Genomic DNA, 21,976 nt, shown 5'->3' with positions numbered 1-21,976 from the left:
GTTTGTCCTTAACCAGGTACAGGTGTCCCCCCAGGACTTTAACCTTCACCCCAGAAGGCTATCTGGGGGAATTCCAAGGGAGCTCTTCTGGTTCCCTTTCCCTGCTTCCCTAGGTCTAGAATTTGTATTCCCCATCTTTCAAGAGGTCCCTGTATACTCACACCCCCATAATGGAAGTTTCTTGCACACACCCCAAGATTCACTTCATCTGTCTCTGGCCATTTCCCTCACGGGAGAATGTGTAAAGGAATGCAGGAAACACCCTAGAGCGAGAGCCACCCAGTTTCCATACGCTAAGGGGGACGAAACTCGTGACAAGACGTTAAGGAATGCTTGTGCAAAGGTCAAGCAAGTGGCGGGTCCCCGTTTCAACTTTATTGGTTAAAGTATGGGATGTGTTTTAAGTTCATTGGTTGTGGTAATGTGTGGGCTTTGGTGCAACGGCTGTGAAAATCCTATATAATCTATACCTAATGTTGCTTGGGGGTCGACAGCTCGGACTCGACCTGCGTGTCAGGGGAGGTGCTGTCGGCCCCAGCTAGCTGGCTGAATAAAGACTTTGCTTGGATTTACATCTCCGTGCCTGTGTGGTTTGTTCTCTGGAGAAGCCCCGGAGTCCCGAACCCTAACAAATGGAACCGCGGATCGGGACCCCAGACTCGCTTCATATCTAGGACACGTCTCAGCCACACACACGATCTCTGAAAAATGCCCAACCACCGAGGCAGTAGTTACAGCCCAATTTTCCTACTGGCTCATGCATGAGGTTGCCCGGTTGCTGTAGTGCCTGCGTTTGTTTACTCCCCTGCTTTGGTCAAGGTGTCTCTGCACAGCAGTTTCAGGTCTTCTCTCGGCTTCCGTGTGAAGGTGAGATGCCCAGAGAGATCGGGCCTCCCAAAGCCAGGGGAACTCGTCTTCCTGCTCCGCTTGTGCCCCCACCTCGCACAGGCAAGAGGATCCTGGATGAGCCCCCAAATTGTGAGCAACACACTCACTGGTCTAAATTCAATAAGTGGACACGGAGACAAACAGAACAGCGGAGCGAGGCTTTAATGGTGGTCTTGCAAGATCCGGTGTCTGGTGAACAGGCACACCCAGGGAGTTTGGCACCAACAATTTTTCTCCTAGTGCATGAGTCCCTCCCCTGGTTCCTCATTGACCAAGTACTACAGGGTACACATTCTTTCCCAGAATTCACCAAGTTAGTTATATCTTTCCCTTACATTTGTCTTAATCTAATTAGTAGGTTTAAAAAACTCAAACAGGTATAGCCAGGCCCATATCAATTCCCACCCCCACTCTCAGCCTGAGCAGCTTCCACCACATGGCCCTTTGTTAATACCTTACTGTTAAAACGTTTTAAACCTCCTGGTGGGAATAAATCACATTCAGGTTTTATGCTGTTTTCTAACAGAAGATAAAACCCCAAAAATGAACAGAAGGCCTCGATTTGATGTTGAACCTCCAGTTGATGAGATACAAGCCATGATTATTGGAAGATCCAGAGTTCAAGTTCCATTACCAAGAACTCAAAAAGTGAATCTCCCAACATGGGGACAACTAGAAAAGATGACACAGGAAGCTGAAAAAATTATACAACAGACCAGACAGGCACGCAATGCTTCAAACTTGTTCCTGGTGTGGGTAAATTGTAATATTTCCAGAATATCTCGCCTGGCTTTGGTACATCTGCATATCAACAGGTGCTCAGAGGTGTAAAGAAGTGGGCTTTAGTACATTTGCATCTTTCATCTCCATATCAGTGGGTAATTACCTGGGCAACAGAGGGCTTATCTGTACCTGAGAGGTGAGAGGGAGGGCAGGTGTGGTTACTGTTTGAGCAGGAGAGAGAGATGGGCCAGACAGCAGTTTTGTAAGACCCTTTCACCACAAAGAGCATTTTACAGTCAATTTCTTTGGTTACACTGAATCCATAGCGAACTTGCCCAGGCTGAAACCCATTGGCAAGACACTGGCTCTGATTGCTGTGGTCACCATAGGGGTAAGTTCTGCTAATGGCATTAAGCATTCATGTTGGGCTTACATTCCTAACCCCCCAATCAATCAAGTTATTCATTGGCTCTCCGAAATGGTCCCAATATATGTTAATGATTCCAACTGGACTCCTGGACCTTATGATACTCATGGCCCACTAAGGCCAGGAGAAGAGGGCATGAACATTAAGAATTATACAGTGAGAGTAGAGGGGATACCCAATTGTGTTGGACATGAAAACCATTGCTTAAAAATACAACCAGCTGCATGGCTATTCATTGTCAAAAATGATACCAATAAAAAATTGTTCCTTCTTTAAGCATTCAAATTCCACAAAAAAGGTAATACAAAAGACACAACAGACTATCCCCCTGATTTGCCCATCTGCACCCAGCCAATAGCTATGAAAATCAGTGAATGGGTGCACTGAATGAATTGTTGAGGAGAAACAGGTCGGGTTTTACTTAATACTTCCTATGGAAGCATCATTGATTGGACCCCTCAAGGTTCTGCCCAGACCAAAAGACAGGGGCTTAACTTGAAATGACATAAATACATTCGTGGCATTAATAACACTATTGTCACTTCTTCTAATGAGACCATTTATTGGCGTAGAGGTGGGATGTCTCCTCCTACCCTACATTTACCTTTTGGGCCCCTGCAATATCACTTATGGAAAATTCCCTCAGCTTTATAGTCTGATAGCTTGGAAAGACCATATGTGGAATGATAGCATCACAAAAAAGTAGTTGATTGAGTTTTACAATAAATGAGAGTCATTATATTACAGCCTGTGTCAGATTGCCTTTTTTTTTTTTTTTGGCAGTGGAGATGTTATTTTATTTTATTTTAAAAAAATTTTTATTAAGGTATGATTGATACACACTCTTATGAAGGTTTCACATGAAAAAACAATGTGGTTACTACATTTACCCATATTAACAAGTCCCCACCCATACCCCAAAGCAGTCACTGTCCATCACTGCAGCAAGATGCCACAGATCCACTACGTCCCTTCTCTGTGCTGTAGTGTTCTCCCCATGATCCCCCACACCATGTTTACTATACATAATACCCCTCAGTCCCCTTCTCCCTCTCTCCCCACCCACTCTCCCACACCCCTTCCCTTTGGTAACCACTAGTTCATTCTTGGAGTCTCTGAGTCTGCTGCTATTTTGTTCCTTCAGTTTTGCTTCATTGTTATACTCCACAAATGAAGGAAATCATTTGGCACTTGTCTTTCTCTGCCTGGCTTATTTCACTGAGCATAATATCCTCCAGCTCCATCCATGTTGTTGCAAATGATAGGATTTGTTTCTTTCTTATGGCTGAATAGTATTCCATTGTGTATATGTACCACATCTTCTTTATCCATTCATCTACTGATGGACACTTAGGTTGCTTCCATATCTTGGCTATTGTAAAAAATACTGCGATAAACATAGGGGTGCATGTGTCTTTTTGAATCTGAGAAGTTGTATTCTTTGGGTAAATTCCAAGGAGTGGAATTTCTGGGTCAAATGGTATTTCTATTTTTAGTTTTTTGAGGAACCTCCATATTGCCTTCCACAATGGTTGAACTAGCTTACATTCTCACCAGCAGCATAGTAGGGGTCCCTTTTCTCCCCATCCTTGCCAGCATTTGTTGTTCTTAGTTTTATCAATGCTGGCCATCCTTACTGGTGTGAGATGATATCTCATTGTGGTTTTAATTTGCATTTCCCTACTGATTAGTGATGTGGAACATCTTTTCATGTGTCTGTTGGCCATCAGATTGCCTTTTTAAATTATGATTGGTCACACAGCATGGAATTCATCTGGATATTCTGTCTCCTGTGCAAATTATTCATTCTATATTGTATTAATAACTCTGATCCTTTTTCCACAAAGACAGTCTTTATATTCTTAAGGCTAGAACAGGTCTCTGGCTTCCAGTTCAACTACACTGAAAGTGGCAAGATTCTCCAAGCATGATGCTTCTCCAATATACTCTTGATAATCTTCTGCAGATAACTAAATGAATGATTGAATTAATCATTGCAGCTGTCCTGGGGATCATAGCCATAACTGCAACTGCTACAACAAGCGTTCAGACTGTTGACTTTGTTAATAATTGGCATGCTAATTTGTCAAAAATGTGGACCACCCAAAGACAGATAGATAGTGAAATTAATGCACAACTGACTGATTTGCAACAAGCAGTTATTATGCTAGGAGATCAAATTGTTAGTTTGCAATGTCAAATTTCTATGAAATGTGATTGGAATACAACTAGATTTTGTGTTACTCCTATACATTATAATCATACTTATTTTCTCTGGGATAATGTTAAAAAACATTTTTTAAATCATGGTAATATGACTCAAGAAATAATAGAACTTCAACAGCACATTACTGATACTTTCCAGAAATAATTACAAGTTTTAAGTGGTTCTAATCTATTGGAAAGCATTGCAGATGGAATAAGTAATCTGGACCCTATAAAACACTTAAACATTTTTAGAGGTTCCACTGCTACACTTACAATAATTGTATTATGTTTATTATTTGTGTTTTGTATAATCTAGAGAAGAGCTACCTGGAAATGTCAACGTGCTCGACAGCAATCAGCAGTCTTCTCATTAATGTTACAAAAGATGCAAGCTAAACAAAAAGGGGGGAATGTAGACACTCCAGCAATTAACTTTGCTGCTAGTTTAGTTTCTCTTTAAAGCTTGATTTATAACCAGGCATAATCTAAGGAAAAGGTACAATATATTTACTGCATAAGTTTGATTAATAGCCGAAACCTATCTAATAGAAAGAACAAAGTGTTAATTCCTGGAATCCAGTGTGAGTTATGAACAGTGCGGAATAGGAGCTGCAAACGGTTCCTGTGATCCTTCTGCGGCAAACCCAGAAGAGGAACATGCTGTGAAACTCACTAACTGGATGACTTGACTTAACACAATAGGAATATTTTCACTGTTTATAGGTCAGTGGTTAAGGTCTTCCAAATGGCAAAAAAATGAAAACAAAGGAACAAAAAAGGGTCTTTTCATGTCTCTGTGTAGGTGCAACATTTTGAGTTTTGTATCTTGATATACATAAAAGGAAAAGTCTGCCTGAAATTTTTGGCTACAGGATCAGATCACAGAAAGGGCACTCCTCCCAGAATAGCCCACTGAGGTCTGTAGTTTCTGAATCCTTCTTACCACACTTACCTGCTTTCTCTAGCAATGGGTGCCTTCCTTCCTTACTTCACTCTCTTGCATCTCTAATCAGGCCTCCCTCTTCTCATGACCTTCTCTTCTCCATCTCCACAGTACCCCCAACCCTCATTCCCAGCTTCTGCAGCCTTCCATCTCCCCCTGCATTTGAACTTTGCCCTCTCTGCTACCATCTATTTTGGGTCTCCTTGATGCTTCTGCTTAATGCATCTCAGGGTCTCTTTCCCTCTTGCCCATCCAGCCACACCCTGGACTCACTCCAACTGCATGCAGATCCCCAGGTAATGAGAAAGAAAAGCTCTCCCTTCAGTTAGGAACCATTTCTCACAGGACACCAGGGTTATGGGCTTGAAGAAGCCACGTGCTTGTGGGCAGAATGACTTTCCTCAGAGGTCCCAGAGCTGAGGACAAAGATCATAGTCAGAGGAACTTAGACTCTGAGAATTGGAAAGCCTCAGACCAAGGGAAGTTCCCTCTGCCCCCATCCCTGCCACAAACATTCTCAACAGCTCTAGCCCACCTCTTCCTGAACATCTTCCCCAAAGGCAGCAATAAAAGGCAGAGTTAGGCCCTCAGGGTTCCTGCTTGGTCTCCAGGGTTTACTCACATATGTATTTCCTGCCTGTTAGTGTGCCCATCAGGACCCTAAAGCCCTATGATAGGTGACAGTAGACTAGAGAGACTATCCGCAGGTGCAGGCTAAAAAGCTTGTTGCATTTAGTTTCAGGAAATATGAGTTCTAGGATTTCTTGGCCCTTCCAAGCTGTGTGACCTTGGGAAAATCACCTAATTTCTCCAAGCCCATTTCTTTACCTTTAAAAAGTGGTGACAATAGGGATTACCAGAGGTATGTATGCACATGAAAGGGATTTGTGAGCAGTACAGTATATATAGATGTACAAAAATTATATATGTGTATAAAACTTAATGATGTTTAATAGCTAGCACCTAGTATAAGCCAGCATCTGCCAAGTGTTTTATATGAATTATCCTTTTATTCTTCACAATAATCCTATAAACACTAGAATTACATTAATTTTACAAAGATAAACTGAAACTTGGAGAGGCAAAGCCACCTACCAGGCAGGAGGTGAGGCTGGTATAGAAGTCTGGATTCAGAAGCCTGCATCTAACCACCATATGCTCTTCTTTCCCATTCATGAAATCCATTTATGTAGGAAAGGTGGGAGGGACGCACTCTAAGAGTAGAAGCAGAGTAGGAAATGCAAGGAAAGGACTTGGAGGCAGGAGTGAGGGGATTACAGAATCCCAACGGGGCATCTCTTTTTTTCTCCAGCTTGATTCTGAAGATACCTCAGTTACTGCAAAACATTAATGGGATCATTGAAGCCTTTGAGGGCTACACCAGGACAGAGGGCAACTGCGAGGTGCCTACCCAGGGGGAGCTGAAAAGGCTCCTGCAGTAGGATTTTGCATACATTGTGGTATGATGTGCCCAGCAAGATGGGGAAAGGGTAGAGGAGGAGAGGGAAAACAGGCTTGCCTACAGACATTTTGCCTCTGGAACCTGAGAAGGCAGCCGCTAGATCCAGGCCTGCCCATCCTCGTCCGTGTCCTCATGGTAGTTGGGCAGGCAGAGAAAGGGAAGGCAAAGGAACACAGATGGTCACAGAGCTCACAGGCCTGGTCCTTAGAGAAAAGACCTTGACTTCAATTAATTCTAATTTGAGACATGGTAAAGGACTAGAAAGGGCCAGCTCAGGGAGGAACAGAGTTTTGAATATTCTAGAAATGAAAATTATTGCTGTTTTCTGCTGCTTCTTAAATCTGATATAGTAACCATTTCCTGTATCTATCAGAAATTTGATCATTAATAAACATGCATTAGAAGCATAGCTCTGTGCTTTGCATAAAGCAGCTGCTCAAAAATATTAGCTGAATGGACACATCAGAAATGAATTTTGGAGAGCAGGTAGACAACAGCCATGGGGAGACTGTGGGAGGCTGTCCCTGGCAAACTAGACCCAAGGCATTGATGCACTTGCCTGCATCTCCCTGCCTTTGGTTTGTACCTACAGATGATGTCTCAGGGATAGGACTGTGTGAGCATAGCAGGTGCTGCTTCTGAATGCTCAGCACATTCCCACCAGACTTCCAACCACCCTCCCTTGGAAAACAAGCCTGGGTGAAAATCTCATCGAATTTCCATGGGGCCAAGTTCCCACTGTGCTTTCTTGGTGTTGGGCTCTCTGGAGAGAATATGGGCTTGGTGGCTCTGGCCAGGGGCCAAGGACAGCCCAAAGAATCATTATGACCTCAGTCATTTATTCATTCACTAAATATTTATCCAGTTCTCCTATAAGCCAGAAACCAGACCAGGTACAGAAGATATAAAACAAAAGGTTCTTCTTACCCTTGAGAGAGAGACAGGACTGAAAATGAAGGCAAAAGCAGTGTGTGGGGCCAAGCAGGTGGGCTCTGAGTCTCGGGGTTGTGAAGCCTAGAATCTGAGTGGACCCAGCCAACCACATCCTCCTCCTTGGAGGGATGATGACTTAGCCTCATCTTCTCCCCAGAAACCCCATGTTCTGGCCGCTGTGGGTGAAGTTTTGCTCCTGCTGGATGAAGACTACTCAGGGACTGTGGAATTCAAGGAATTCCTGGTGTTGGTGTTTAAAGTTGCCCAGGCCTGTTTCAAGACCCTGACTGAGAGTCCTGAGGGAGCCTGTGGATCTCAAGAGTCTGGAAGCTGCCTCCCCAGGGCTCTCAAGCACTGGCAACTGGCCATAGGCTGCAGAGACGCTCTAGGTCCTTGGTGGTTTGCTGATCTGTACAATGTGCAGGGCACTCCTTCCAGGCTTAGTTGACTTCTTCAAAGGTCAATGACAAGCCCCACCAATGGGCTACAGCCCACATTGTCTTTTGCCCCACGTGCAACAGATGCTGATGTAGCCATTGGGCCACATCAGAGGCCTACTTTCCTTCTAGTCAGCGCACCTGAGCCAATGTGTCTGCTTCATCATTTCTTGGGGAAGCCCAAGGCAAATGGCCAGACACACGATATACTGTAGGTGTCTGTGCCATGCCACTCTGTGGCCTTTGGGTCCAGTCTCTCACCCACCCTGTGATGGAATAGGTGGTTATTACCTTGGTCGGAGCTGTTCTGGCAATGGGCTCCGTAGACAGCAAGGCATGGTACACAGCAGCAGTTGCTTCTCTATCAAGATGTACTGAAAGTTTGCTCCTTCCCACAGTTGTGACCAGGCTCCAGCTGGCAGCAGAAGCAGTAGCCTTAGGCTTGAGTCACAGGCCAGGGTTGGCATGGCCAGCAGCGGTGGTGGTGCCTCCATGATCACACGAGTGTAGACATGTGTCCCTCAGTGCAAGCGCCACTTCTCCCCATCATTTCTTGGGGCGGCCTTCCCAAAGGTCACACCCATTATAACAGACTTTGGGTTCAGAGGAACCTTGCCAACAGTGCCAGGAGTTAGTCCAGAGAGAAGAAAGCCCAGGGCAAAATACCTCTAAGAACCAAAATCTGTCAAAGGGAGAAATAAAGTTTGAAACTCCTTTATTGCTTACAAAACTGCAGTCTGGCCCATCTCTCTCTACTGCTCCAGCAGCAGCAATACTAGCCTTTCCCCTCACCTCTCAGGTACAGATAAGCCCTGCATGCCCGGTTAATCATCCATTGATATGGAGATGAACTTCTCTCCACCCCTGAGGAATGATGCAAATGCACTAAAGCCATACCACTTTCCACCTCAGAATACCTATTGATATGCAGATGTACTAAAGCCAGGAGAGATATTCTGGAAATGTTACAATTTTACCCACACACACCCAGACCACAAAGCAGGACAGAAGCCATATTGCAAGCCATGCATGGGATAAAGAAGAGGGAAAGACCCAGAGTAGTCAAGAAATGGTCAAAGTTGGACACCAGTGAGTGACTGCAAGGCAGGAGAGGCCATACTGGGAGCACAGGCCCAGGGGAGGGCAGACACTGTGACAGACAGACAGACCCAGAGCAGCACTCACCCACAGTGCATATGACAGGAGGGTGGAGACAGAGAGCCCACAGATGGCCACACAAGGGAGACAGTGGTCCCAAGGCAGGAACATAGCAGCCTGAACAGCAGCATGCATTCAGCACAAGGCCAGGGGCAGCCCAGCCAGAAATTAAGCAAGGCCTCACTGTGACAGCACTGCATTCCTACTTCAAAAGCAACAAGCCATGAGTGTCCCAGCCCTGGATGGACTCTAGTTCCCAGTACTGGAAGCAGGCAGCTGGAGATGGGTTGGCTTGTTTGGCCCTGACCAGTCCAGTTGGCATGTTGGACATCATCTCTTAATCATGATACTTCTCTCTTAGGTCTTTCTCAGTGAAATCATTTCTACAAGGTGCTTTCTATCCTCAAATCTCTTACCTGTTTTGCTCTGTGGACTCTCTCAGAAATAGAAAGACATGAAACAAACCATCCATTTGTGCTAAATTCTCTTCAGCTTGTGGGGATTTGTAGACTTACTTTTATCCCTGGCATCTATCTATTGCCCCATCTATCTAATGCATCAATAAAACCTTCCTAAGTAACTGGGCTCTGTGTCCCATTCAGTCCCTATTGACATAATGGGCTAAAGGCAGTGATGATGAACTGGACATGGTCCCTACCTTTGAAGATCATCTAGTTGAGAAAATATTTCATGGGATTCCAGGAGTTGCAATGAGTCAAAAAAGGGAGACATTATAGTTTTATACATGGCAGAGATGGATCAGGAAAGGTTTCCAGCAGAAGAGGCTTTTTTTATAATGGCCTTAAAGGACAAGTAGGTTTTAGGTAGGTAAACTAGTCTCCATCTTTCATTACATGTAATTCTAGAGTGTTAAGTCTCTGTTTACCTGTAAGGTCACATAGGAAGGCTGACTTAAGGTTACATGGAAGAAGGCTGGCAGGGGCCCTTCAGGGGATAGATGAAATGCATGTGATCCCAGGAACTGAGCCAGGAGTAAGAGATCTGAGTCTCCCTCCCCAACCTCCTCATCCATGTCAGTTCTGACTTCTCATGATGTCTCATCTGCTGGATATGAATAAGTTAGGGAGTAAAACAACACCGGCCTATTTAAAAAATCACCTTAGGAGTGTTTTTTAAAATACAGACTTATAAACATAACTCTAGAGGTGCTGAGTCCAAAAGTTTGGAGTGGAGCTTATGAAAACTGTTTAGAAACTTCATAAAGACTTCTGCTTCTGGCAGTATGGCAGACTAGGTACTTTGAAGGGGCTCCCACAACAGAATAATTAGATTCCACATAAAACATATTTTTCTTTGCATTTTTGTCTTACAGGAAGTAAGGAAAATCTCCAAGGAGAAAATAAAATGTGTTAGGCTGAATAACAACTCCCCAAAAGATGCCCACGTCCTAATCGCAGGAACCTGTGGGTATGTTACCTTATATGATAAAAGGGACTTGGCAGATATGATTAAGCATTTTGAGATTATTTTGGATTATCTGGGTGGGTCCAGTGTAAATCACAAGGGTCCTCATAAGTATAAGGCACAGACTCTGTCAAAAGGCAAATATAATCAAGTTTATATCAAGAGAAAAAAATGGAGTTTCTATAGTATTGCAAAAGTCATGCAGTTAGAAAATGGCAGAAGTAGGACTAAACCCAGATCTTTTGGCTATAAACTTAGTGACTGATCAAACCTCAAAGAGAAAAAAGGGCATGTGTGGATTTACCCAAAGGGATTGGGAGGAAGTCACAGAGAGTGGCCCTTCCAATCCCATCTCTGGCCCTAACAGGAGATTCTAACTGTGGAAGCATGGCGTCCATTGACACCTTGGAATAGACTATTCTTAGGACCACTGTTCCCAGGGAGCTTCCAGAATGGAGAAAGGGGTTACTTTGTAAAAATGGGGAAGAATGTGAAGGCATACATGGCTCTGAAAGAGAAGTCAACCAACAGTGAAACCAAGGAAAGGTGAGAGCAGGCAGCCCACCCCTTCTTACCTCCCATATCTTGCTGGATGGATCTGGAAGCTACAGTGAGATTCCCCCCAAAGTTCTAGGTATAAATGAATAGAGATTCCTTATAAATGTAAAACGTTGGAATGGATCAAATCAGAGACATATTCACAGTCAACCTTAAAAAAAACAATAGTGTTCAAGCTAACAGAATGAAGACTGAAACCTTAATTTAATATACTAACCTTTTATTCATAAGGGAGAGGGGTTATTCATCCAAATGTAGGAAAGGGGTGTCACAGAGGCCAATGAGGCTGGATCCATAACAGCAGCCTGTGTCTATGCAGGAGGACCAAGTCCCTTGGCGGGCTCTGTGGTGGTGACAGAGATCTGCAGGTGAAAGCCTGGAAGCCAGCACCCCCAAAGCAGAGGACTACACCCTCCTCTGAGTCTGTAATCATCAGCCTCTGATCATGGCGTGCCATCCATGTGGGAGGAAAGGCACAGCCCAGTGGACACGCATGACCACTCCTTCCTACAGTTACGTTTTCTGTTGTGAACTGATGAACTGAAATCATGACTTACCAGTCCCAGTCTCTGGGCATGGCAGATATGAGTCTCCCTCACAAGGAGGATCTACCCTCACAGTGGTTCGGAGCCTGGGGACCTGTGAGAGGGTCCTGACCCCTGTGACCACAGGGCATTCACCGAGGTAATCAAGATGCTCTATCCTGATCACGTTCCTCCTCTTAGGATTTACTGGCCTTCCTCAAACATTTTTTGTTGTTGTATTTAGGTAGGCGTATTTTATTTATTTATTTTATTAAGGTATCATTTATATACTCTCTTATGAAGGTTTCATATGAAAAACATTGTGGTTACTACATTCACCCATATTATCAAGTCCCCCCAACACCCCACCATTGTCACTGTCAATCAGCGTAGTAAGATGCCACATGCTGGAGTCCAGCTCCCATGAGGGGTGGGTTGCCCGAAAGGATGAGACAGAGTCAGCACACAGAGAGACAGGACGCAGAGTCAGTTGGAGGAGGTCTCTCGACAAAGTGCCAATGACATCTTTCTTTATACGTTTTGTATATATGATTATTTTTTATTTATTCTTTTGATTAACAAGCATAGGCAAGCTCTTTTCTTTCTATTTCCTTCTAATCTATACATGGTTAACCAAGTGTCAGACAGGTTACCTTTTCCTGTTCCTTGACCTAAACTTTTCTTAGCAACAGGTACTCTATTGTGTTTCTCATTTCTATGCAAAGTGGTTTCTAAGTAATGCATGTGACTGCAGAAGTGTGCAGCATGTAGCAGTGACTATGGAGTCTATCAACTCTGGGTGAAGTACTGGTCACCCACTGACACAGTTAGCTAGGCAGGTATCATCATCTATATTTCTAATGCAATGGGTACATTTTATCCCCTCATAATATTTATTCTATTGTGCCTTCCAAACCCTTCGTTCTGCCCTCATCTACAGGCACCATGCTCATTTTCTTCATTTTATTCTGTCCTACAAATATGTTCTAGAGGCTTTAATAAATTTATAATCAGTCCAAAACCATAAATTCATATCTTTATCACACACCTCTTCGTAGGGCACAGTAGGCAGCAAAATAAATTTCTCTATCTTATCCATATTTCTCTTCCCTCTGGACGGATACCACAATTTCCCTGATATATCACATGCAGGGCCCCATGGTCCCATCACTGTAGGGACAAAACAAATTCGTACATGGTGAACAATGTAAGGGCACTCATATCACAGAAACTGTTTCCATTTTGATCACGAATCATAAACTATAAACAATCAAGTCAGATATGATTATTCATTTGATTTTTATACTTTATATGTGAATCCCACATTTTCTTATCTTATTTCTTTAAATAAAATGCTGAAGTAGTAGGTAAATGCAAGATAAAGACAGAAAGCATGATTTAGTGCAGTAAGAAGGCAAGTAAGTGTAGATGATCAGGTCTGCGCCTATAGACTAGGTACTAATCCAAGCTAGACAAGGGCAATAAAACATCCATGGGTGTTGAAAATTTCTCTCAAAACTGAGGGTGTGAGGTTCTAAGCCTCATGTCTGTTGGCCCCCATTTTCTCACCTGATGGCCCCCCTATGACTGTGCCTGTCTTAGGTTGTTCCTCCCTTGAGGAATCTTACCCGTCTCTGGCTAACCAGCCGTCTTCCGGGGCCATACAGGGAGATGTAAAGCTGATAAGTGAGAGAGAAGTAATATTCTTCAAAAAGGTTAGCTTTTCACTTCTTTGAAGATTTATGCCCCGTGGCTTCTATGCCCAGCACTTGTCTTGAGGTATCTTTACCACTCGGAAGAATTATGGTACTTGGTAATTTTACATATGAGGCACAAATTCTAGTAAAAGGCTGTAATTAGGAAGGAAGAAGAAAAGCTATAGAAGTAGCAGATGGAAGAAAACATGAGAAGATTGATTAAGTGTCAGACAGGGTTATTCCATTCAGTATTCCCCCATAACTCTATTTCTCTAATTTTCCTATAAAACTCTTCATCACTAATTTCACTATCATTGCAAAAATGGGGGGCATTCCCACTTAGGTGGAGATGGGGTAGTCAATGCTTGACTAACTAGCTGCAGGTTTCGGTATTCCATTCCAAGATCGCCATCTGGCCCCTGCATTTTCCATTCTTCAGGAGCACTGTCCTGAAAAGCTCCTGGGAAATTTATGTTCTCATCTTTTCTTTGCTGCTTATCAGAGGTTAGCTTATTCTTTGGCAAAAATGCAAGCAAAAGCAAAGCCAATAGTACAATGGAGAATAACAAAATCAAGGTGGGTAATAGGGAGAGTCAGCTGCAAAGGCCCCTGCTTTGCAGGGATCTTTCTCCAGCCTAAGCTTTGCTACACAGCTTGAGTAGCATGGCTCCCGCCAGCCACAGAGTCACTACTTGTCTTCTCTGTGCTACACTGTCCTACTCGTGACCCCATCACGAGTACCATGTGTACCAATCATACCGCCCCTCAATCGCCGTTTCCCTCCCTCCTCACCTGCCCTCCCCTACCCCTCCTCTTTGGTAACCACTAGTCCCTTCTTGGAGTCTGTGAGTCTGACACTGTTTTGTTCCTTCAGTTTGGGTTCATTGTTATAGTCCACAAATGAGGGAAATCATTTGGCACTTGTCTTTCTCTGCCTGGCTTATTTCACTGAGTATGATACCCTCTAGCTCCATCCATGTTGTTGCAAATGAGATAGGATTTGTTTTCTTCTTATGGCTGAATAGTATTCCATTGCATATATGTACCACCTCTTCTTTATCCATTCATCTACTGATGGACATGTAGGTTGCTTCCATTTCTTGGCTATTGTAAATAGTGCTGAGATAAATATAGAGATGTCTTTTTAAATCTGGGCTCCTGCATCCTTAGGGTAAATTCCTAGGAGTGGAATTTCTGGGTCAAATGGTATTTCTATTTTTAGTTTTTGGAGGAACTTCCATATTGCTTTCCACAATGGTTGAAGTAATTTACATTCTTACCAGCAGTGCCTTCCTCAAACTTTTAAAGTTTCCACATAGATGTTTCTTTTTTTTAATGCAAACATCTTAAAGGTTTATTGAAAGATAACAGAATAACAATAAAATAAGTCTCAGATTCAAGAAAGCAAAAGGGAGAAGAATTACTTTTCTCCATTCAGGTGAGTTTCAGTAGATAATAATTTCTGGAATACTTGAATTGTCAATTCTTCAGAAATTAAAAATAACAAAGAAAGTTAAGCCTTTTTTCCTTTTGCTTTAAATTTTATTTTTACATTAGCTTTCTCTAGGACCTGTAAATACTCTTTAACAGAGCTTAATTGACATGTACTCTGCTTTTTTTTTGTATCATTAGTCTACAAATACATGAAGAACATTATGTTTACTAGGCTCCCCCTTTCACCAAGTCCCCCCCTACATACCCTATTACAGTCACTGTCCATCAGCATAGTAAGATGCTATAGAGTCATTACTTGTTTTTTCTGTGTTGCACAGCCCTCCCCATGATGCCCCCCCACATTATTCATGCTAATCATAATGCCCCCTTTCTCTTCCCTGCCCTTATCCCTCCCTTCCTACCCATCCTCCCCAGTCCCTTTCCCTTTGCTAACTGTTAGTCCATTCTTGGGTTCTGTGATTCTGCTGCTGTTTTGTTCCTTCAGTTTTTCTTTGTTCTTATACTCCACATATGAGTGAAATCATTTGGTACTTGTCTTTCTCCAATGTACTCTGCTTTTAAAACTATGTTTTTAAACAAGACTAAGTGGGAATATACTAGAAAATGAACACTGTGTCATTGATGGGTGGTGGGATTCCCATGGTATGTAAATCTTCAGTTAGTATGGGCATGAAAACATGCATTTAAAAAAATTATATAATTTGGCAGAGCTTTAGATTTCCAATTACTTGAAGGAAAGACAGGAACAAAACAGGGAGTTCTAGGTAGTAAAAATACCCTGCATTCTTTCTTTTCCTTTCTGTTTCCATATTTTTGTAATGTATATGTATTTTTACACTGGGAAAGAAAACTTCATTAAAATAAAAAATCCTATCGATTCTAACAGCAGACGTATGATATTGAATGCTTTGTTATTTGTCCAAATTTAAAATTAAAAATTATTTAACCTAAAGCATTATTAGCAAGATCAAAATAAGACATTCCAGAACTGAAGAAAAAAATTCTATAACCTTAAAAGCACAATTTTCTACATCTCTAAACAATAAATTTGAAGAAAAAGTCTAATTTTTTAAAACAAACAAATGAACAAACTTTAGCTTGTTTACTCAGGAATGCAAACAAAAATACACAAAATAAGGTCTCTAAATCAAACCTGGAGGAAATAAAACTTAACAGTTTACATATTAATTAGAAAAATTGGTTCAAGGAATTTGATGCTGGAAGTGCTCAACAACTTTGGAAATGTTAGCAGCAACTACCGGAAGAGCTACTCCAATTGTTAAAGTGATTTGTCTCTAAGTATTGGGATTATGGACTATTTTTCCCCCTGCTTTGTGCTCTTTATAGTCTGAAAAATTCTGCAATAAGCAGGTAGTAATTTAGAAGTCAGATATGAATAAAGACCAACTGATAAAACAGAATCTTCCCTATCTCCCAAAACAAAGTAGGCAGTTTATTGCCTTGAGTTTCAAAGATCAAAGTAGCTGCCTTCCTAAAATTTAAGTGAAGCAAAATATTGACATGCAGTTAAAGGGTTTCCAAGGTCCAGGGAGCCCATTCATATGCCTGAGAGGCCTTGTGACTATGGACTGACAGCTGAGGGACCACCAATGGCAAATTGAATTTCTAGGTCACTGCCTGCCTTCATGGCTCTCCAATGTGCACAGAATGTGAGAGGAGACACACCAAGTGCTGCACGAACATACGAATGATAATCATTCTTGGAGGTTCAATAGAGTATCTGTTGCTTTAGTGGAAAACTATTTACAAAGTGCTCAAAGACTTGCACATCCAGCATACAGGTTTGTTTTGCTTTTTACTAACAACACTAATAGGTGTTCTTTACTTCTTACATGAGATAAGTGAAAGAAAATTGTAATTTTTGATTTAGGTCCCTCTGGCTGTACAACATGCAGAAAAGACTAGATCATTCACTTCCATTCCTAAGGGAATAAGACTGAACCATGATAAGGATCCTTCCTGTACATGAGAAACACTGAAGAGCGGGATCAATGCATTTGCCATAACAAATACAGATGAAGAGGAGCAGGTAAGGAAAGTATTTCCTCTGTATAAAAAGATGTCTTTTTTTTTGGAGAAGAAAATTAGGTATGTGTATATCCTGTTTGTCTTGTTGAATGTGTACTTACAATGAAATCAGTCATTCACAATCAGTTTATTTATTTATTTTTAATTATTTAATTTTATGGTATCATTAATATACACTTACGTGAACAACATTGTGGTTACTAGATTCCCCCAATTATCAAGTCCCCACCACATACCCCATTACAGTCACTGTCCAGCAGTGTCGTAAGATGCTATAGAATCAATACTTGTCGTCTCTGTGCTATACTGCCTTCCCTGAGACCCCCCTACATTATGTGTGCTAATCATAATGCCCTTTTCCCCCCTTCTCCCTCCCTTCCCACCTATCCTCCCCAGTCCCTTTCCCTTTGGTAACTCTTAGCCCATTCTTGGGTTCTGTGAGTCTGCTGCTGTTTTGTTCCTTCAGTTTTTGCTTTCTTCTAATACTCCACAGATGAGTGAAATCATTTGATAATTGTCTTTCTCTGCCTGGCTTATTTCACTGAGCATAATACCCTCTAGCTCCATCCATGTTGTTGCAAATGGTAGGACTTGTTTTCTTCTTATGGCTGAATAATATTCCATTGTGTATATGTACCACATCTTCTTTATTCATTCATCCACTGATGGACACTTAGGTTGCATCCATTTCTTGGCTATTATAAATAGTACTGTGATAAACATAGGAGTGCATATGTCTTTTTCAAACTGGGCTGCTGCATTCTTAAGGTAAGTTCCTAGGAGTGGAATTCTTGGGTCAAATGGTATTTCTATTTTGAGTTTCTTAAGGAACCTCCATACTGCTTTCCACAATGGTTGAAATAATATACATTCTCACCAGCAGTATAAGAGGGTTTCACTTTCTCTGTATGTTTGCCAGCATTTGTTGTTGTTTGTCTTTTGGATGGTGGCGATCCTTACTGGTGTGAAGTGATATCTCATATGGTTTTAATTTGCATTTCTCTGATGATTAGCGATGTGGAGCTTCTTTTCATGTGACTGTTCACCATTTGAGTTTCTTCCTTGGAGAAGTATCTGTTCAGATCTTCTGCCCATTTTTAATTGGATTATTTGCTTTTTGTTTGTTGAGGTGCATGAGCTCTTTATGTATTTTTAATGTCAATCCTTTATTGGATATGTCATTTATGAATATATTCTCCCATACTGCAGGATGCCTTTTTGCTCTGTTGATGATGTCCTTTGTTGTACAGAAGCTTTTCAGCTTGATATAATCCCACTTGTTCATCTTTGCTTTTGTTTCCTTTGCCCGGGGGGATATGTTCATGCAGAAGTTGCTCATGTTTATGCCCAAGAGATTTTTTGCCTATGTTTTTTTCTAAGAGTTTTATGGCTTCATGAATTACGTTCAGGTCTTTCATCCATTTTGAGTTTACTCTTTTGTATGGAGTTAGACAGTAATCCAGTTTCATTCTCTTACATGTAGCTGTCCAGTTTTGCCAACACCAGCTGTTGAAGATGCTGTCTTTTCCCCATTGTATATCCACGGCTCCTTTATGGTATATTAATTGACCATATATGCTTAGTTTAATATCTGGACTCTCTATTCAATTTCATAGGTCTCTTGGCCTGTTCTTGTGCCAGTACCAAATTGTCTTGATTACTGTGGCTTTGTAGTAGAGCTTGAAGTTGAGAAGCAAGATACCCCTGCTTTATTCTTCCTTCTCAGGATTGCTTTGGCTATTCAGGGTCTTTTGTGTTTCTATATAAATTTTAGAACTATTTGTTCCAGTTCATTGAAGAATGCTGTTGGTATTTTTATAGGGATTGCATTGAATCTACAGATTGCTTTAGGCAGGATGGCCACTTTGACAATATTAATTCTTCCTAGCCAAGAGCATGGGACGAGTTTCCATTTGTTAGTGTCCTCTTTAGTTTCTCTTAAGAGTGTCTTGTAGTTTTCAGGGTCTTTCACACCCTTTGTTAGGTTTTTTTCCTAGGTATTTTATTCTTTTTGATGTAATTGTGAATGAAATTGTTTTCCTGATTTCCTTTTCTGCCTGTTCATTGTTAGTGTTTAGGAGGGCAACAGATTTAGCATATTAATTTTGTATCCTGTAACTTTGCTGAATTGAGATATTAGATCTAGTAGTTTTGGAGTGGATTCTTTAGGGTTTTTTATGTACAATATCATGCCATCTGCAAACAGTGACAGTTTGACTTCTTCCTTACTAATCTGGATGCCTTTTATTTTTTTGTGTTGTCTGATTGCCATTGCTAGGACCTCCAGTACTATGTTGAATAAAAATGGAGAGAGTGGGCATCTTTGTCTTGTTCCTGATCTTAGATGAAAATTTTTCAGCTTCTCACTGTTAAGTATGATGTTGGCTGTGGGTGTGTCATATATGGCCTTTATTATGTTGAGGTACTTACTCTCTATACTCATTTTGTTGAGTTTTTATCATGAATGGATGTTGCATTTTGTCAAGTTCTTTTTCAGCATCTATGGAAATGATCATGTGGTTTTTTTCCTTCTTTTTGTTTATGTGGTGGATGCTGTTGATGGATTTTTCAAATGTGGTATCAGCATTGCATTCCTGGTATGAATCCCACTTGATCATGGTGTACGATCCTCTTGATGTATTTTTGAATTTGGTTTGTTAAGATTTTGTTGAGTATTTTTGAATCTATGTTCATCAGGGATATTGGTCTGTAGTTTTCTTTTTTTCCTGGTGTCTTTTGCCTGTTTTTGGTGTTTGAGTGATGCTAGCTTCATAGAATGAATTTGGAAGTGTTCCTTCCTCTTCTATTTTTTCAAAAACTTTAAGGAGAATGGATATTACCTCTTCTCTAAATGTCTGCTAAATTCAGCGATGAATCCATCTGGTCCAGGTGTTTTGTTCTTGGGTAGTTTTTGATTACCGATTCAATTTCATTGCTGGTAATTGATCTGTTTAGATTTTTTGTTTCTTCCTGGGTCAGTCTTGGAATGTTGTGTTTTTCTAGAAAGTTGTCCTTTTCTTCTAGGTTATCGAGTATGTTAGCATATAGATTTTCATAGTATTGTCTAGTAATTGTTTGTATTTCTGTGGTGTCTGTCATGATCTTTCCTTTCTCATTTCTGATTCTGTTAACGTGTTTAGATTATCTTTTTTCTTAATAAGACTGTCTAGGGGTTTATCTATATTGTTAATTTTCTCAAAGAGCAGCCCTTGGTTTCATTCATTTTTTCTATTGTTTTATTCTTCTCAATTTTATTTATTTCTACTCTGATCTTTATTATGTCCCTTCTTCTGCTGACTTTGGGCATTTGTTCTTCTTTTATTACTTTCAATAATTGTGAATTTAGACTATTCATTTGGGATTTTTCTTCCTTCTTTAAATAGGCCTGGATTGCTATATACGTCCCTCTTAGCAGTGCCTTCGCTGTATCCCACAGAATTTGGGGCCTTGTGCTGTTGTCATTTGTCACCATATATTGCTTGATCTTTGTTTTAATTTGGTCATTGATTCATTGTTTACTTAGGTGCATGTTGTTAAGCTTCCATATGTTTGTGAGCCTTTATTTTCTTTGTAAAATTTATTTCTAGTTTTATACCCTTGTGATCTGGAAAGTTGGTTGGTAAAATTTCAATCTTTTTAAATTTACTGAGGCTCTTTTTGTGGCCTAATATGTGGTCTATTTTGGAAAATGTTCCATGTGCATTTGAGAAGAATGTGTATCCTGCTGCTTTTGGGTTGAGAGTTCTTTAGATGTCTGTTAGATCCATCTTTTCTAATGTGTTGTTCAATGCCTCTGTCTTCTTACTTATTTTCTCTGGTTGATCTGTCCTTTGGAGTGAGTGGAGTGTTGAAGTCTCCTAGAATGAATGCATTACATTCTATTTCCCTCTTTAGTTTTGTTAGTATTTGTTTCACATATGTAGGTGGTCCTCTCTTGGGTGAATATTTATAATGGTTATATTGTTTTGTTGGATTGACCCCTTTATCGCTATGTAATGTCCTTCTTTGTCCCTTGTTACTTTCTTTGTTTTGAAGTCTATTTTGTCTGATAGAAGTACTTCAACACCTGCTTTTTTCTCCCTATTAGTTGTATGAAATATCTTTTTCCATCCCTTCACTTTTAGTGTGTGTATGTCTTTGGGTTTGAAAGTGAATCTCTTGTGGGTAGCATATAGTTGAGTTTTGTTTTTTTATCCATTCTGTGACTCTCTGTCTTTTGATGGGTGCATTCAGTCCATTTCCATTTAGGGTGATTATTGATAGGTATGTACTTATTGCCATTGTAGGCTTTGGATTTGTGGTTGCCGAAGTTTCAAGGTTAACTTCTTTATTATCTAAGAGTCTAACTTAACTCACTTAGTATGTTATTACAAACACAATCTAAAGGTCCTTTTTTCCCTCCTTTTCTTTCTCCTCCATTCTTTATATATTAGGTACCATATTCTGAACCATTTTATTACCGCTGGTGACAGCTATTTAACCTTAGAAACATTTTGCCTATCTGGAAATTGTTTAATCCCTCCTTCAAATTTAAATGATAATGTTGCTGGATAAAGTAATCTTGGTTTGAGGCTCTTCTGCTTCATTGCATTAAATATATCATGCCACTCCCTTCTGGCCTGTAGGATTTCTGCTGAGAAGTCTGATGATAGCCTGATGGATTTTCCTTTGTATGTGACCTTATTTCTCTCTCTGGCTGCTTTTAATAGTCTGTCCTTATCCTTGATCTTTGCATTTTACTTATTATATATCTCTGTGTTGTCCTCCTTGGGTCCCTTGTGTTGAGAGATCTGTGCATGGCTTGAGAGACTATCTCCTTGCTCAGATTGGGGAAGTTTTCAGCAATTACTTCCTCAAAAACACTTTCTATATCTTTTTCTCTCTTCTTCTTCTTCTGGTACTCCTATAATGTGAATATTTTTCCTTTTGGATCGGTCACACAATTCTCTCAGTATTCTTTCATTCTTAGAGATCCTTTTACTCTCTGTGCCTCATCTTCTTTGTATTCCTCTTCTCTAGTTTCTATTTCATTTATCGCCTCCTCCACCAAATCTAATCTGCTTTTAATACCCTCCATTGTGTTCTTCAA

General features: G+C 40.9%; 1 protein-coding gene and 1 pseudogene across 1 annotated transcript; both read left to right on the top strand.

Annotated features, from left to right (window-relative positions):
* The first annotated feature begins 1,431 nt into the window (after positions 1 to 1,431).
* CRNN (cornulin) lies at positions 1,432 to 17,662 on the top strand. Its single transcript, XM_057499478.1, is given in 7 exon segments — positions 1,432 to 1,644; positions 6,515 to 6,649; positions 7,742 to 7,995; positions 9,006 to 9,085; positions 9,088 to 9,327; positions 9,330 to 10,607; positions 16,730 to 17,662. Coding segments are annotated over 6 exon segments (999 nt in total). The 3' UTR covers positions 9,407 to 10,607; positions 16,730 to 17,662.
* Positions 11,083 to 21,976, top strand: part of LOC118922390 (coiled-coil domain-containing protein 152-like) — a 26,170-nt pseudogene continuing 15,276 nt past the window's right edge.

The sequence above is a fragment of the Manis pentadactyla genome, chromosome 4 (genome assembly GCF_030020395.1).
Source record: "Manis pentadactyla isolate mManPen7 chromosome 4, mManPen7.hap1, whole genome shotgun sequence".
NCBI classification, from domain to species: Eukaryota; Metazoa; Chordata; class Mammalia; order Pholidota; family Manidae; genus Manis; species Manis pentadactyla.
This window is presented reverse-complemented; position numbering and strand designations above follow the sequence as displayed.